The sequence below is a fragment of the Mytilus galloprovincialis genome, chromosome 14 (genome assembly GCF_965363235.1).
Source record: "Mytilus galloprovincialis chromosome 14, xbMytGall1.hap1.1, whole genome shotgun sequence".
NCBI lineage: Eukaryota > Metazoa > Mollusca > Bivalvia > Mytilida > Mytilidae > Mytilus > Mytilus galloprovincialis.
The window spans coordinates 52,967,625-52,982,612 of NC_134851.1; the positions used below are offsets into that span (position 1 = coordinate 52,967,625).

The following is a 14,988-nucleotide window of genomic DNA, read 5'->3' on the forward strand; positions in this document are numbered from 1 at the left end:
TGAGTCAGAAGAAACTGAAACTACTGAAGTTGTTTCTGAAGAGAAACCCGAAATCACTAAGATTCCTGTAGTAAAGGAGAAACCAGGAGTTTCTGAAATAACAATTGAAACTAAGGTAAAAAAACCTGAGGAAACTGAAGTTACTTTTGAGTCAGAAGAAACTGAAACTACTGAAATTGTAACTGAAGAGAAACCCGAGATCACTAAGATCACTGTAGAAAAGGAGAAATCAGGAGTTTCTGAGATCACAAGTGAAACTAAGGTAGAAAAACCTGAGGAAACTGAAGTTACTTTTGAATCGGAAGAAACTGTAACAACTGAAATCATGACTCAAGAAAAACCAGACATAACCACAGTCACTATGGAAAAAGAAAAACCAGATGTTTCAGAACTAACTATTGAAACTAAGATTGAAAAACCTGAGGAGACAGATGTCATCTTAGAGACTGAAACAACTGAAGTTTCAGAAATTATCCCAGAAAAATTAACACCAGAGATTTCTCAAATAGAAAAGGACACCGAGAAACCTGAAGTTACTCAGTTAGAAGTTGAAACTGTTATTAAAACAGAGGAAGAAAGCACAGATTCTGTAAGAGCAGAAAAAGGTTATAAGCCTGAAATTATTCCAGAAAAGGAAGTTTCAGAAGTTAGTGTGGAGGGTGAAAAAGCTGGAGGTATAGAATCAGACAAACAGAGGATGTTGATACCTAGTGATATGGTTGATCAAGATAAAATGTTAAGTCATATTTCTGACACTGAAATCTCTCCTTTGGAGGTCTCTACCCTTCCTGAAATGAAGCAAGAATTTGTTACAGGTATCAAACAAATTTCAGTCAGAGCACTTGGCTGTTCAAATTTGTCAGCATTTCACAAAAGTTTATTTCAAGTGAACATTTCAAATAATGTTTCCCATGTGAATGCTGATAAGTTTTGATGGTCAAATGTAGCTGACTTAAGCTGTGTTTGCTAAATACTGACCATATGCTAATGCACAGCTTTCACTCTATTTTTTGGCAACATTTTGGAGCAATATGTTTACAACTTCATTAACAACTAAAATTTAGAAAAAAAATCTCTTTTCTTTTTTTCTTTATTTTTATGATGGATAAAATTTGATCATATTGAGGGATGGAAAAGGGATTTTATGGTTTTAGAAAATAAGGCATGTAATTTAAGCATGAATGCTTCTGTCCTTTTTCAATGCAGTATTGTTCTATGAAAATATTGCTTGAAAAATGTCTGTAAATGAGAAAAAGAGAACAATCATTGGTAAGTTGTAGCATGGTGTGCCAGTTTAAATTATGTTATACAAAAAATAGTTTAGTTATCAAAATAAGATATTTTTATCATTCAGCAAAAAAATGCTTAGCCAGTTTGTGAAAAGAAAAGGTTTAATGTTATATCAATCTGCTGAATGCATAGTTTGGAGGAATGTTGAAGCTAAATTAAAATTGTTTGCATTGAAACATTAGTGTCATAATTTGTATGTTTTCTAAAATATCTAGTGAAAGAGATGAATTATTTCTAACTCAAGAATTAAGTCTAATAAAATTTTATATAATTTCAGTGTGTTAAAGTTATAAAATGAATGTTGTAGAATTATAAGAAAATTAACCTATCTAGAAAGTAGATTCACCTATATATAGCTAGTAATTAATGAATGTATTGATTGAAAATGTGACCCATTTGTTCTAATTTAGCTTTAAATTTTTAAAAGTTGTTTTTAAAATGAAAAGAATTATTAATTATTTTGTTTTCTAATTTCAGGAGACGATGTTGAGGCTGAGTTCAGACTCAGTGAAACAGTTTCAGATAGTGTACAGGATGTACAGGCTGAATTCAGACTGAGTGAAACCTTGTCAGAAAAGGAGAGACTAACAGCAGGTATGACTCGTCACACATCAGATATAGTTTTTATCTAATGTTTATTCTATGTATTGTAAGGTATAAAAAATCTTTACCAGCATTCTTATCTATGTGCATTTTTGCTTAAAACAAATTACAAAATTTTGTGAAAGGAGTAGGGGCAGTAAGGCCCTTATTTGGCCCAAAAATCACTGCAAATTTAAAAGTTATCATACATATTCTTAAATTACTGAAAACTTTACTAAGGTATAAGGAATTAAGAAAAACAAAACAAATTTGACATCGAACAAGATCCCATGACAACAAATCATGACTAAAATTGCATATTTTGTTAAATTTCGTGATTTTCATTGTTTTTTCATCAAACTTGAAGTATATTTTAGATTGAAAAAGTATGTGCGCACCCAAGAAACAACTTTATATTTGTAGAGATTATGCCAATAGTTATAATAAAGCTTCTGTTGAATTATTTTGTTGTTTCTCGGCTGCGCAGGATGTTTCCACAACGGAAATAAAGATAAAAAAACTGCATAAATTCTATATTTTTCATCGTTTTTGTGAAAATAGTATACATTATGACGTAAATGTGACGTCATCAGATAAAAATCTTTATGTTTTTCATTTATATTTCTTGACCCTATGCATTTCTAAACATTATGTGCCAATTTGAAATAGTTATCAAACATTTTATTTTCTCTGGCCAAAACTAGGCCTTAATGCCCCTACTCCTTTAACTTTTTTATTTTTGCATGAAGTGTAAACATGAGAAAAGGATTGTAATTGTTAAAAAGTTACAATAAACCTTCATATAAATAAAAATTTTGATATTTTCCAGAAGAAGAGAAAGAGATAATTTCAGATGAAGAAAAGAGAAGATCACTGTCTGTTTCCTCTGAAGAAATAGAAGAAGAAATCTCAACTATTGAAGAGAAACCAGAATCACCAGTGACTATCAGTAAGTTTTGAATATTCTGGATCTAAATAAGTTCCTGTGTGATTTCCAACCAAAAAAATTTCACAGTATCGCAGATTTTGTCAATAAATCAATAAGAAGCAGATTCTACCACTTTACCTCAAGCCTCACATTTAAGATTTTGAATATGTGCCTGCCTCTGTTGTGTAAATATTATAATTAAAGGGGTATTATATTACCAGACACCGTAATAAAATCAGATTTCATGTAATTTATTATTACCACACATTGAGTGACAAGGTAAAGAAAAAGCTGCATACAGAATTACACATATAGGTCCTCAAAGACAAAAAATGGAAACACTTAAGTTTATAAAAATCATTTTATTGTGTTTTCTAACAAGATTTGATGTTGGTGAATATTCAATACCTCATACCTACACAAATAAATCATCAGAAGTACATTGAAAGAAAAGAAATAAAAACAATGCCAGGCACATGATAAGTTAAACTGATTTCTACTTTTAGCTGTCGAAGAAAAAGAGATAACTAAATCCCCTGAAATAATCCAGTATTTACAAGACATATCTGCACAAGATGGAGGCCAAGCACAATTGGTTTGTAAAGTCACAGGCCTGCCACGCCCAACAGTCACATGGTACAAGGGAGAGGAGATGATTTTCCCATCAGAGGAATTCAAAGTATCCTATGAAGGAGATGAATGCACACTAATCATCGCTGATGTTTACCCTGAAGATGCAGGACAGTACAAAGTTGTGGCTAAAAACGATGTCGGAACGGCTATGACAACTTGTGATTTATCTGTCTTAGGTAAACAACTTTAAACTCCATTTCTGTTCTTAAAATTTATCTGAAAAAAAGAGAATTAAATCTGAAATAAACACCAAATAAAGATAAGTCTCCAAAATACTCCATTTATTTTAATGCTTATTAATTAGTATCCCACAAATACAACATAATTTACTATTATTATTTCAACAACCTATACAAAGACATTCCATAATATTGTATGGTTTGAGATATCATGAGTCATGTTTTTACCTTGAATGAAGTGAAGATTTTAATGTTAAAATGACCACAAGTATATATAAATGTCCCTTGATGTTATTAACTAAATATATATTTATTTGTAGCCCCAGAAGAGACAGTAGAAGAACCTGAGTGGTTGGCTCCATCTTTTATACAGAAACCTAAATTCCAGACGGTTGATGTTGGACAAACTGTAATGTTTGAAGCCAAGATTGTAGCCAACCCAGGACCACAGGTAAATTATACATAGTTTACATATGATTTACCATGTAGTTGTCTATATAAAAAGAAGATGTGGTATGATTGCCAATGAGACAACTCTTCTCCAGAAACAAACAAAACATAAAAATTAACAACTATAGGTCACTGTTCGGCCTTCAACTATCAACAAAGCCCATAATGTATAGCCAGCTAAAAAAAGTCCTGAAATTTTATGTACAAAACAATGAATGAAAGATAAATATGTAACACAGCAACAAACGACAAAAATTATTTGAAACTTGTGGGGTTTTTTATCGTTGTGATTTCACTTGCAATTTATGAATTAAATATCGTGTATATTTAATTAACTGACTTATTTAAATCAGATCCACTGGACCAGGAATGATATTCCATTGTCCAGTGACAAGAAAATCCAGATAGAGACAAAACAAGATGACCACTTGTACCACACCACTATCCAGCTGACCGATGTTATGCCTGAAGATGCAGGAACTTACAAAGTGACCAGTCAAAATTACTATGGAGAGGCTAGTGTCTCTGTGTCACTGCTAGTCAAAAGTAAGTCTAATTTAAGTGGTTGTCGAACTAGCTAGATCTACTGTATACACATGTTTGTAACTGTTTAGTACAGCAGATCTAACTTGGTATATCAACAGTTTGTTATTTAATCTAATTTGATTTGGTGTTAGTCCAAAACTGTCAATAATGACTTTTGTATAATCAGATTATCTTTGTATTTCTTGATTTTAGTATTGTAAGTGGGAAAAAGGGGAAACAAACTTCTTAGCTGAAACTTGACATAGGAGCTTGATATGTTGGTAATAGTGAAGTGATATGACCCTTCTGCAGAAATCAGTGAACTCTTGGCAAACAAGCCGTAACAATTTTTCTGCTTTAATTAGCAATCAGTTGCTATTTCAGAAGACAACCAATTGCATTGTTTATCTTTTACAGAACCATCTGGTCCAGAACAAACAGACTTCAGAGAAAAACTACAGACTCAAGTGTAAGTCTTGTCACTGATCTCATCTAACTTTTATTCACTGGGAAAAGATATGTTGTCAGACTGATATATTACTAAAAGCATTGAATTTGTTATAGCTTTATTGTAGTGCATTGTTTCTTGTTACATTTTATGGAAATTGGTTGTTCCTTTTTAGGGCTGATTAAAATAATTAAGTTTTGTAGCATGAGCTAACTTATTAGTTTATTTGAATGATGTTATTATTAAGTCTTTTATTTTACACAAAAGCATGAGGTCAAAGTACTTAACTGTTTTGTTTAGAAGTTAAAAAGAAATTAAAGTATTAAAACGTGGCATGAAATTGAATTAAATTAATAATAAAAGCATGAGTTCAATGAGGCAAAGATGTTTCTACTGCTATTAACTAGAATCATTAGAATGAGTTGATTGCATGTTTAAATGTTGTGTGTCTGCAGGAAAACTAAAGTTGGCGTCAAAATCAAAGCAGAGCAGGTTGATTTCCGTAGCTTGTTACAAAAGTCTACAGTCAAATCTAAGTAAGTTTTTAGTTTCTTCTGTTGAAATCATTTCCTTCCAAAGAATATTGCATGGAAGACTGTTAGCCTGGTAGAATGAAATTTACGATGGTCAAAGGCCAGTTTGTTACTATCCAGATGTGAAAACAAAGAGCCATAACCTAGAAACTGATTGTTCTTTCCAGAAAATAAAGGACCAAACCATTTCCTAGATGCTTTGAAAAACCTAAAGGACACGCACTCTTTCCTCTTTAAATCTTGTTTGCCTTTGCCCACTTTTCATGTTTATTGAAAAGTCAGTAAATATTAAAAAAAAATTGTTTACATTGAAATATGGATAATTGTTTGACTTCTTCAAATTTTCATTATATAAGCATTTGTTTCAAAATTTATAAATCATTGTACTGTAAAAGTTCTAACTAATCTACAAAAATGTTAAAGTATTGACCTTTCAATTTTTGAATTATTCTGTGTCCAGATTAAAATGTATCATTTAAATGATATGTGTATATTTTGTTTACTTTATAAATTTGTACTTTAGGAAATTTGCTGAAGATGTTACAGGAGAAGATGTAACAGAAGAACAACAGGCAGAACAGAAAGATTTCAGAGACATTCTCAAGAAGGTAATTCAGGGGAGATAATCTTCTGCCCTTTTGGATGATTTCTGCTATTATAGTTCAGATTTATCTAACATGATAAATGAAATATGGTATGATTGCAAATTAAACAACTATCCACCAAAGTTCAAATGAAGTAGAAGTAAGAAATTATAGGCAACCATGCAACATTCAACAATGAGAAAACCCATACCATAAAGAAGGCTGATCTCTTTTAGTACAGCCATTTCTGTGTTTTATTTCTATGAGCAAAAATTAAAAAAAAACACATGGATTTATCTACAGATTTCAAGTATTTTGTCTCTTTTTCATAAATATAAACATAGATCTTCCAGATTCAACCTTTATTTACCTTCCCTGTGTAAACAGTTTCTTTTATATTTACCTTTTCTAATTAAGCTTTTACCATGAAATGCTAAAAAAAATATTTATAAGATTAACATATCTTATTTTTAATTCTATATAGAATATAAAAGCAAGTTATTTAACTGATATTCTTTTATTCTAATAAAACAGGCTGACAAGCTTGAAGCACCTGAATTTGTTAAGACCATCAAAAACCAGGAAATACCTGAAGGTGACGAGGTCAAATTTGTTACCAAGGTCAAGGGTAAACCTGAACCAACTGTTACTTGGTTCCATGACGACCAGACCATTGTATCTGATGACATCTACAAGGTCATCCCTGGTGAAGAAGGTGAAAGTACTCTTCTACTTCCTGAAGCATTCCCAGAGGATTCTGGGAAATACTCAGTACAAGCTGAAAATGAGGCAGGAAAAGCTGAATGTTCAGCTGTTCTCAAGGTCATCACTGGTAGGTTAAAAGTACAATAAGCATATGGTACTGTTGGTGTTTCTTTTGATAGATTTGTATTATAAAGTACAAAGAAAATGTCATATGAATGTCACCTTTTTTAGGAAATAGAAAATATCAAATTTCTAGTTTTAAAGGTATTTGTCATGTTTTAACAGTTGCTTTTATATTTTGAAAAGATTTTCCTCAAAATTACAACTGAATTGATATTTTACCTTAAGTTATAATTTTGGTTGTTTTTTTCCTGTAGAAGATGAATTGGATGCAGGAGAAGAAAAACCAGAAGTCATCAAGAAAGTAGAAGTTGTAGAACGAGAAGCTGAGCAACTAGACTTCAGGGATGTTCTCAAATCTCAAGTGTAAGTAGGGACATTGTCAAAATAAAGAATGCTGGAATGTTTTCAAAAATGTGTTTCTTATTATTTTTCATCAAGAACAATATCTGGAAATTTTTGGCCTTATTTGCAAGGTGTTTGAACCTAATATGGTTAGAATGAAGAAATATCTAAATCAAAATATTTAAAAAAAATAATCATTCATTGCATGGTTATCCCTTAAAATAAAATTAATTGCAGATGTAATAAAGGCATGTTCTATGTTTTGTTTTTTGATTTGTAGCATGTGTTCAAATTTTAAACCAAGTAGAAAAATTACAGTTGAAGACACCATAGTTCAGAACAAAATGTTTATTGCAAGTTTTCCTGCATAACTCTTTTTTCATTAATGTATTGTTTGTCTTGCTCTTGCATGTTTAGAAAAACTAAAGTTGGTGTGCAATATACGTATGAGCAGTTGGATTTCCGTACAGTTCTTAAAACTACAAGTGTCAAGTCAAGGTAATAATTGTAACTAACCCATAGTCATTGTGTAGCATGGTGCATGTTAATTTATTGAGAAATAATGTTGAATATTAAAATAAGAAGATGTGGTATGATTGCCAATGAAACAAGTCACCACCAGAGACCAAATGACAAAGAAATTAACAACTGCAGGTTTCCTTACAGCCTGATCTTGATCAAATTGCAAAGTTTTATCATATTCAGTAGCAAAGATAACCTTTTGCAGCTATTCCAATGACATCATCAAATGGGCTCGCGGGTCTAAATCATTTTTTTTAAATTTAATATAGAATTTCTCTATATTTTTCTATAAATAAACTTGATCTTATACTTATTAGAGAAACAAAATTAAAAAAATGGGGTCACTGTTTATTTACACTCACAAAATGCCTTCGAATGAAGCATACATATTTGTTAATGTCCTTTTTTTCTGCTGTACTAATAGGAGAAATAGCGGTAATATCGAAATAAAAAAAGAACTAAATTACAGAAATAGCTTAAATTTTACAATTATTTAGTTTATGTACAGCTTAATTGAAAAAAAAACAATAAAAAATATTGGTTTCCGATGAGTTAAGAAAGATATTTCAATTTTAATGCCAAAAAGTGGCATTTTTGCACCAAAGGGAGATAATTTGGAGCTTTTTCAATGATATCTACATTTTAAAAGTCACCTGGGGCCAAAGCGAATTGATTTTTTGGAATGATTTTTGTACCATATGACAAAGTAACAACTACTTAAGGTTATACATAAAATTTGTAATGAAAAATTAATGCTTATTTTTTTTTCTGAAAATCTTATACCCGTGAGCGTCCTTAAATTAAAGATTCAAGAATACTGTCAGTCCAATTAACTGATATGAATGGAAAGAGAAGATATTTAAATTTTGTTTGAATCCGTGGTATTGTCTTTTATTTAACCAGATTTTCATATTTTTTAATGCATTCTTCAACTCCTTTACTATTATCTTATTGAAGTTTAAAACCTCTTTGTACAACTATTGTCAAAGTTGATTTAAAACAACATGATATAAGCAAAATAGGCACTGTGTATTGTTTGTTATTTACTCTGAATTAATTGGTAATGTTTTCACTACATGACTACAGAAACATGATATAAACTTGTATCTTACTATTGCTGCAGAATTACTGTATAATATATATGTTGATCATCTCAATCCAGAGAATGAATGATTGTTTAATTTGTATGTGCATGTTTTTGTTTATTAGGAAATTTGATGAAGATGTTACCGGTGTTGAAACAACAGTTACAATACAGGAAGCTGAACAAGTGGATTACAGAGATGTTCTACAAAAGGTAAGCAATAAAGGACAAAGAAGTCATTTAGAATTAAGATATATGTCTTGTTCATAAATGTAAATCAGAGACTCAAGTTAAAATAACTAAATGGTTCTTAATCAGAGATGATTCAATGAACTTACTAAAACATATTTTTTGAATTTGATAATATTTCATGAATTTACCGTATGCTTTATAGATATCTTTTCCTTGTTTCTGTTATTGGATTACTGTCTCATTGATTTTTACCCCACAGTTGGTTCCGTTGGAATGAATTATTTTTCTTTTATTCACCAGAAACAACCAGAAGAAGATCAGGTTGCACCAGAGTTTGTAGTCAGTATTGGAGACATGAAGATTCAGGAAGGTGAATCTACCAAATTTACAGTCAAAGCCAAAGGTCAACCAGCTCCAGAGATCCAATGGTTTGTCAACAATGCACCAATCAAAACTGATGATATCTATCAGGTGATTCCTGGTGAAGAAGGGGAGAGTACTCTGGTACTTTCTGAAGCTTTCCCAGAAGACAGTGGTGTGTATACAGTGAAGGCCATTAATGAAGCTGGACGAGCAGAAGCCACAGCTTTACTTACAGTTAATGGTAAGTCACTCATACAAACAGTTTATCTCTAGAAACTGAGAGAACTTCATTGATTGATAACATTTTCTTTCTTTGTTCTATGGCATAAAGTTTTGAGGCTTGCCACATTTTGAAATATTTTATATTCACCTTCAAAACTCCTCCAGTTACTCCAGCTAGCTAGCTCCACCAATAAAACACCTGGCTACCATGAAATATAGCCTAGTAGCAGTAAACACCAACAACAATGTAATCTTCAAAAATAAAAATGTTGTTTTTTTCAGTGAAATAGGAATGTGAGTGGTATGATTAAATAAAAACTTGTAAATTGAACAGGACATTAACCCTCTATTGGGAGGTTTTCAAGGAAAATCTGATAAAAATTTAATGTTTTCTAAAGCTCAGTTAAAGAAAAATAAACTGAACTTAAAGATTTTGTTTTAGAACTTATTGAGGCTGAGTCGCCACAACCTGAGGAAGAAGAAGACAAAGAGGAAGTGACCTCATTTGTAATCAAACCAGAAGATGAAACTGAGGCTGAGATCACAGTTCAAATATCAGAGGAAAAAGAACAACCAAAAGAAGATATTGAGGTAAGCTAGGTTATAATGGAGAGAGAGAAATAAGGGTGAAATATTAACTTTATAAATCTTTTAAACCTATATATAAATGCTTTATTGCACTTCGGTAAGTTTTTATTTCCAGAAATATAAACACTTAGCAGGCAAAAATTTGCACCTTTTTTGATAATACACTTTTTGTGAGAAATAGTATTTGAGGGTCTTAGGATTTTTTTGTTCATTATATGAAATTTGCACAGTAATTTCAAACTTTTTAGGAATGATTATTTTGATGCTATAAAAAACTTCTTACTCATGTTGTTAATTTGGCATGCACAAAGTTTCTTGTGGTATCACATTTCCATCTTCTTATTGGAAACTATGGTCAATTCAAATTAAACTTCATTTATCAGTTTCAAGTGTCTTTTCTTCTGTAAATATAATGCAAAACATTTTCAAAATGTAAAGTTGTGTGCTAAGTTACTGTCAAATGCACACATTTGGCCTGAGTAATACAAGCTTCTTAATACAATTAATATTTCAAGATTTTTGATTTTGTAATTTATTAATTTTTTTAAACACTTCATTGATTTTTGTTTTCATGTTTTCTATATATCAAATGGCAAAGCTTTGCTGTTATTGAGCTAACATTTGTTATTCATTAAACTGTTGATCGAGAACTATTTTTCTTGGTTACCAATTCACAATTTCAGAATCTAAAGAACTTTTAGTATTTTAATTGTTTGTACTCCAAAGTAGAAATAATATCACATCATCTGGTATATTTCCATTGTTGAGGACGTTAATGGCAAACAAGTTTTGCTGTATGGGATGGAAAAAATTACCCAGAATGCTTTATATTCTGAAAAGGTGAATTGGGAATGTTGTTCTCTCTTGAAATGACGAAAGACACAAATAAAGCATCACAAGGTTAACAAATCTTTATATATGTATACATTTTTTTTCAAAAATCATTTACAATTAAAATGAAAGTAATACTGATTTCCTTTGAGAAAGAATGAATTTCTAAAACTGGTGATGCTAAGTTTGTGGACAAAAGTTCAACTATATATAGTGTTCTCTTCTCTCATTTTACTTATCCTCAAATATTGAATTAAATCGCAGGTGCTTGATGAAAATGACTAAAGAATTTTCATACTCACAAACAAGTTTATTTTAATATATTTAACTTTAGTAAAATGAGGGTTAAAACTGTGTAAAACATCTGTTCTGTTCTTGTCTTATGGGTTCAAATTAGCTTTAACATTTGAAAGGTTCAGGACCATTTGCATTTTCAAGTTAATATCAATGTAAAGAATGGGAGGTCATAAAATCTATTCTCTCCCAGAAAATTAAAGAAAGGTCATGGACTATAGACCAAAACTAAATTGAACCTTATTTTGACTTAAGCTATATCTACAAGCGACAACTGTGAACTGTGGTGAAAGGTTACTCATTATAATCCCTAGAAATATTCTTGAATATTCGTCTTTTAGATGATAATGATCATATTTTGTCTTTAGATTTAAAAATAAGCAGCAGTAGAAATAGCTCATTGCTGACTTTTTAATAATGAAAGGGAGATAACTGTTTGATCACATGGTTTGTTTCTTTCTTTACCACATAAATTACAGATTGTCGCTGATTATCTAATATAAAAAGTATTGTGAAAGGACTGTTATTTGTAATGTATCAATTTTCTATTATTAAAAGTGAAAAAATAAAGGTCACTTTGTATATAACGGAGTTACATTTTTGAGACCACTAGTCTGATTTTTATAATAGGAAACAACTATTGTTTGAAGAAAATTTTTATTTTCAAATAAAAGTCCTTCGCAATGATAACAATATATGGCAACACCATCATCATAAGGAATATTTAGTAGATGCAGTAATTTACTCATGTGGGTATTAGTTTTCTGTTTTGCTTTTTCCAATCATATTGTGTTGTAAAATGATGCCCTTTATGGGTTCTTGATTAGATTAATAAAATTCTTATCCCTTATCTCTTTTCTTATCATGGTGTATATTATTCAAATCAGTTCTAGATAAGTTCAAAAAAATTACTCATGGTTGAAAAAGAAAAAAAACACTTTCCTGTTTCATTTTGATGGCTATAAATAAGCCTTAAAAGCTTCTGATTAATTTCTTTAGCCTTAGTTATATATAAGGAAATTGGTTAGAGGCGTATACTAATTTGCTTGAAGTTTATGTGAAAACATTCTTCCATATGTGAATATTTTCTTATAGCAAATTTAACAATTATTGTTAAATTCAAATGATCTTTGATGATTGTGGTGCCATATGAGTTCTCAAATACAAGTTATTCCATTATACATCTGTTATATGCATTTGAATAGGGGAGGGGGAGGGGGGAAGAGTAGGCAAGATAAAATCAATGACCTTAATTGGCAAGTTATGAATCAGATATAATGGTAAAAGATAAGATAAGAAAACAGCCAATTAGGAATTATATGGGAATATCAAAAATGACTAAAATACATAAACCATCTGCAGTTTACAATTATTTTTTTACAGTTTTGTTAGACCAATTAAAAAAATCAATAAACAATCAAACAGGCCAATTATTTTAGGGAACAGACACAAACGTCTTATATTTTCTCCATACCATTTAAGTTTAAAACGAGTGAATTAGCATGTTTGTTGTTGTGAGCATGCTCGCTTGTTAACCCTGTCTTTTTTTGCTTCCTGCACAGCTTGCCTCCTCACCTGTTGACCGCACGCCTACACATAGTTACACATGGACCCTCATGTCCTCACCTTATCCTGATCAGCTTTCACAAACTCTTTTAAAGGAGGAGGTTATAATACAACCTGAGACAGAGGAGGAAGAATCATCTACAAGGTCTATTCCGGAGGATGTCAGTTATGAGGCCTCCTTTGAAGAAGATTATACTGTGTCAGCTGACATGTCAATAGAAGAACCTACACCTACTCAGCCAAAAGATATCGAGGCTGAGAGGTTGTTCCCTGAGGACAATATACCAGAACAACAAGAAGGTTATGTAATGGTATCAGACGATCTTATTCCTGAAAAACCAACGGAAGAAGAATTCACTATCATATCAAAAGAAGAAATTCCTTCTCTAGACCTTCCCAAAACTGCCTCTGATGACGATAAGGATGTCAAACCATACTCTGGTGGATCTACAAGTTCATTTGACGAGGAGAAACCTGGACTGATTGATAGACCAATTAAACAGAAAACTGACGAAGACATATCTATTTCAAGTGATGAAGTGTCAGAAGAAGATATTGAGGAGGATATATCTGTTTCTTCTGCCACATCTGAGGAAGAAATTGAAGAAAAAGGATTTGAAGTATTAATGCCTGACATTGTTCCCAAGGAAAAGGACCAGAAGAAAAAAGATATTTCTTCACAGGAGATTAAATCTAAAGCTCCTGAAAGGGTTATCCTTGAAGATATCCCAATCCCAGACGACGCTAAAAAACCAAGTAAGGAATTTGAGTTTGTTCTCAGTGAAGCAGAAAAGGGTAAACAAGTTCAACAGCAAGTTGAGGAAGAGATTATCTTACCTCTCGAAGAACAACCTGAATTCTTAACAAAGGACATCACTGAACAAATTGACATTCCAGAAAAACCAACTCCTTCTGATGTAAAATTCCTAGGTCAGACAGAGGAAGGGGAGATAACTGCTCCTGTCAAACCTCTTCATGAAGAACAACCTGTGGATATCACTGGAGGACAAATATCTAAAATATGGAGACCTGATGTTATAGAACAACCTACTTTACCATCCAATGAGCAATACAGGGGAAGAATTCAAGAAAAAGAGATTAATGCCCCTGAAAGGGTTGTTAGGGAAGAAGAATATTCTGTTGATATTGAAGAGGAAGATATATCTGAGGAAAGGAAACAAGATATTACTGAAGAGCAAGAAGATTATGAGGCAGATGAAATGATTATCTACGAAGATCAAGAACAACCTGAAAACATTGGATTTATAACACATACTATTGATTATCTTGAGACGGTCCCTGAGGAAGACTCATTCAACTCCTCCCAGGATGCTAGTTTCTCTGTAGACGATCAACCAGATGGACCAACAGGTGAAGATGTTGCTGTGGAGAAGGTCGTCATGAGAGCTGTGATTGAGGACCAAGATATTGAAGAATCAATTGATATATCACAGGTACAATAATACAGACAAAGGGTAAAGGTCAGGGGTCAATAAGGTTCATCGAGGAGCATGGATGTTATAAGGATATAAGGGTAGAAATTGGGCCAGCAAGTAGCATGGATGTCGTACAAAATTATATAGATAGTGATATGAAGAGTAGGACCTTGGTGTCGCTAATAAAGCATGTGAATACCCTTTATAGAGCATAAATGTACATATCTATGCTAAATAGACCTCCCATGAAATAAACATGATTTTTATTTTGTATTAGATATTGCTCATTTTAGGTCAGATCCATGTACATATAAAGATCCTTTACATAACAAACAACAAATATAGTCATTCAATTATTTAAACAAATGGAAAAAAATATCTTAATCAGAAGAAAGTATAGTAAAATAATATATTTGAAAAGATCTATTCAGTGAAACCTATCTGAACAAAATGCTTTCAGAGTTAAATATTTGTTTTAGATTGAGTTTTTTTAATACAAATTAATTATTTGTTAAAAGTGCTGTTACACATGAAGAGTTCATTTTAGAACGGATTCCTGTTGATGCCA

The 14,988-nt window shown here is 31.5% G+C and overlaps 1 protein-coding gene across 22 annotated transcripts in view; it reads left to right on the forward strand.

Moving 5' to 3' along the window:
* Positions 1–14,988, forward strand: part of LOC143058355 (uncharacterized) — a 295,609-nt gene that overhangs the window by 165,250 nt on the left and 115,371 nt on the right. For 17 of the 22 annotated variants that reach the window (XM_076231837.1, XM_076231830.1, XM_076231829.1 and 14 more), the window contains 15 exons: positions 1,768–1,884; positions 2,702–2,821; positions 3,307–3,609; positions 3,933–4,063; positions 4,416–4,608; positions 5,005–5,056; positions 5,491–5,571; positions 6,092–6,176; positions 6,687–6,984; positions 7,235–7,343; positions 7,740–7,820; positions 9,054–9,141; positions 9,421–9,724; positions 10,148–10,296; positions 12,981–14,438. In XM_076231837.1, the coding sequence (XP_076087952.1) occupies positions 1,768–1,884; positions 2,702–2,821; positions 3,307–3,609; positions 3,933–4,063; positions 4,416–4,608; positions 5,005–5,056; positions 5,491–5,571; positions 6,092–6,176; positions 6,687–6,984; positions 7,235–7,343; positions 7,740–7,820; positions 9,054–9,141; positions 9,421–9,724; positions 10,148–10,296; positions 12,981–14,438 (3,569 nt within the window). The remainder of the gene's footprint in view (positions 1–1,767; positions 1,885–2,701; positions 2,822–3,306; positions 3,610–3,932; positions 4,064–4,415; positions 4,609–5,004; positions 5,057–5,490; positions 5,572–6,091; positions 6,177–6,686; positions 6,985–7,234; positions 7,344–7,739; positions 7,821–9,053; positions 9,142–9,420; positions 9,725–10,147; positions 10,297–12,980; positions 14,439–14,988) is intronic. The other 5 variants (XM_076231841.1, XM_076231831.1, XM_076231848.1 and 2 more) reach the window with 5 other exon arrangements.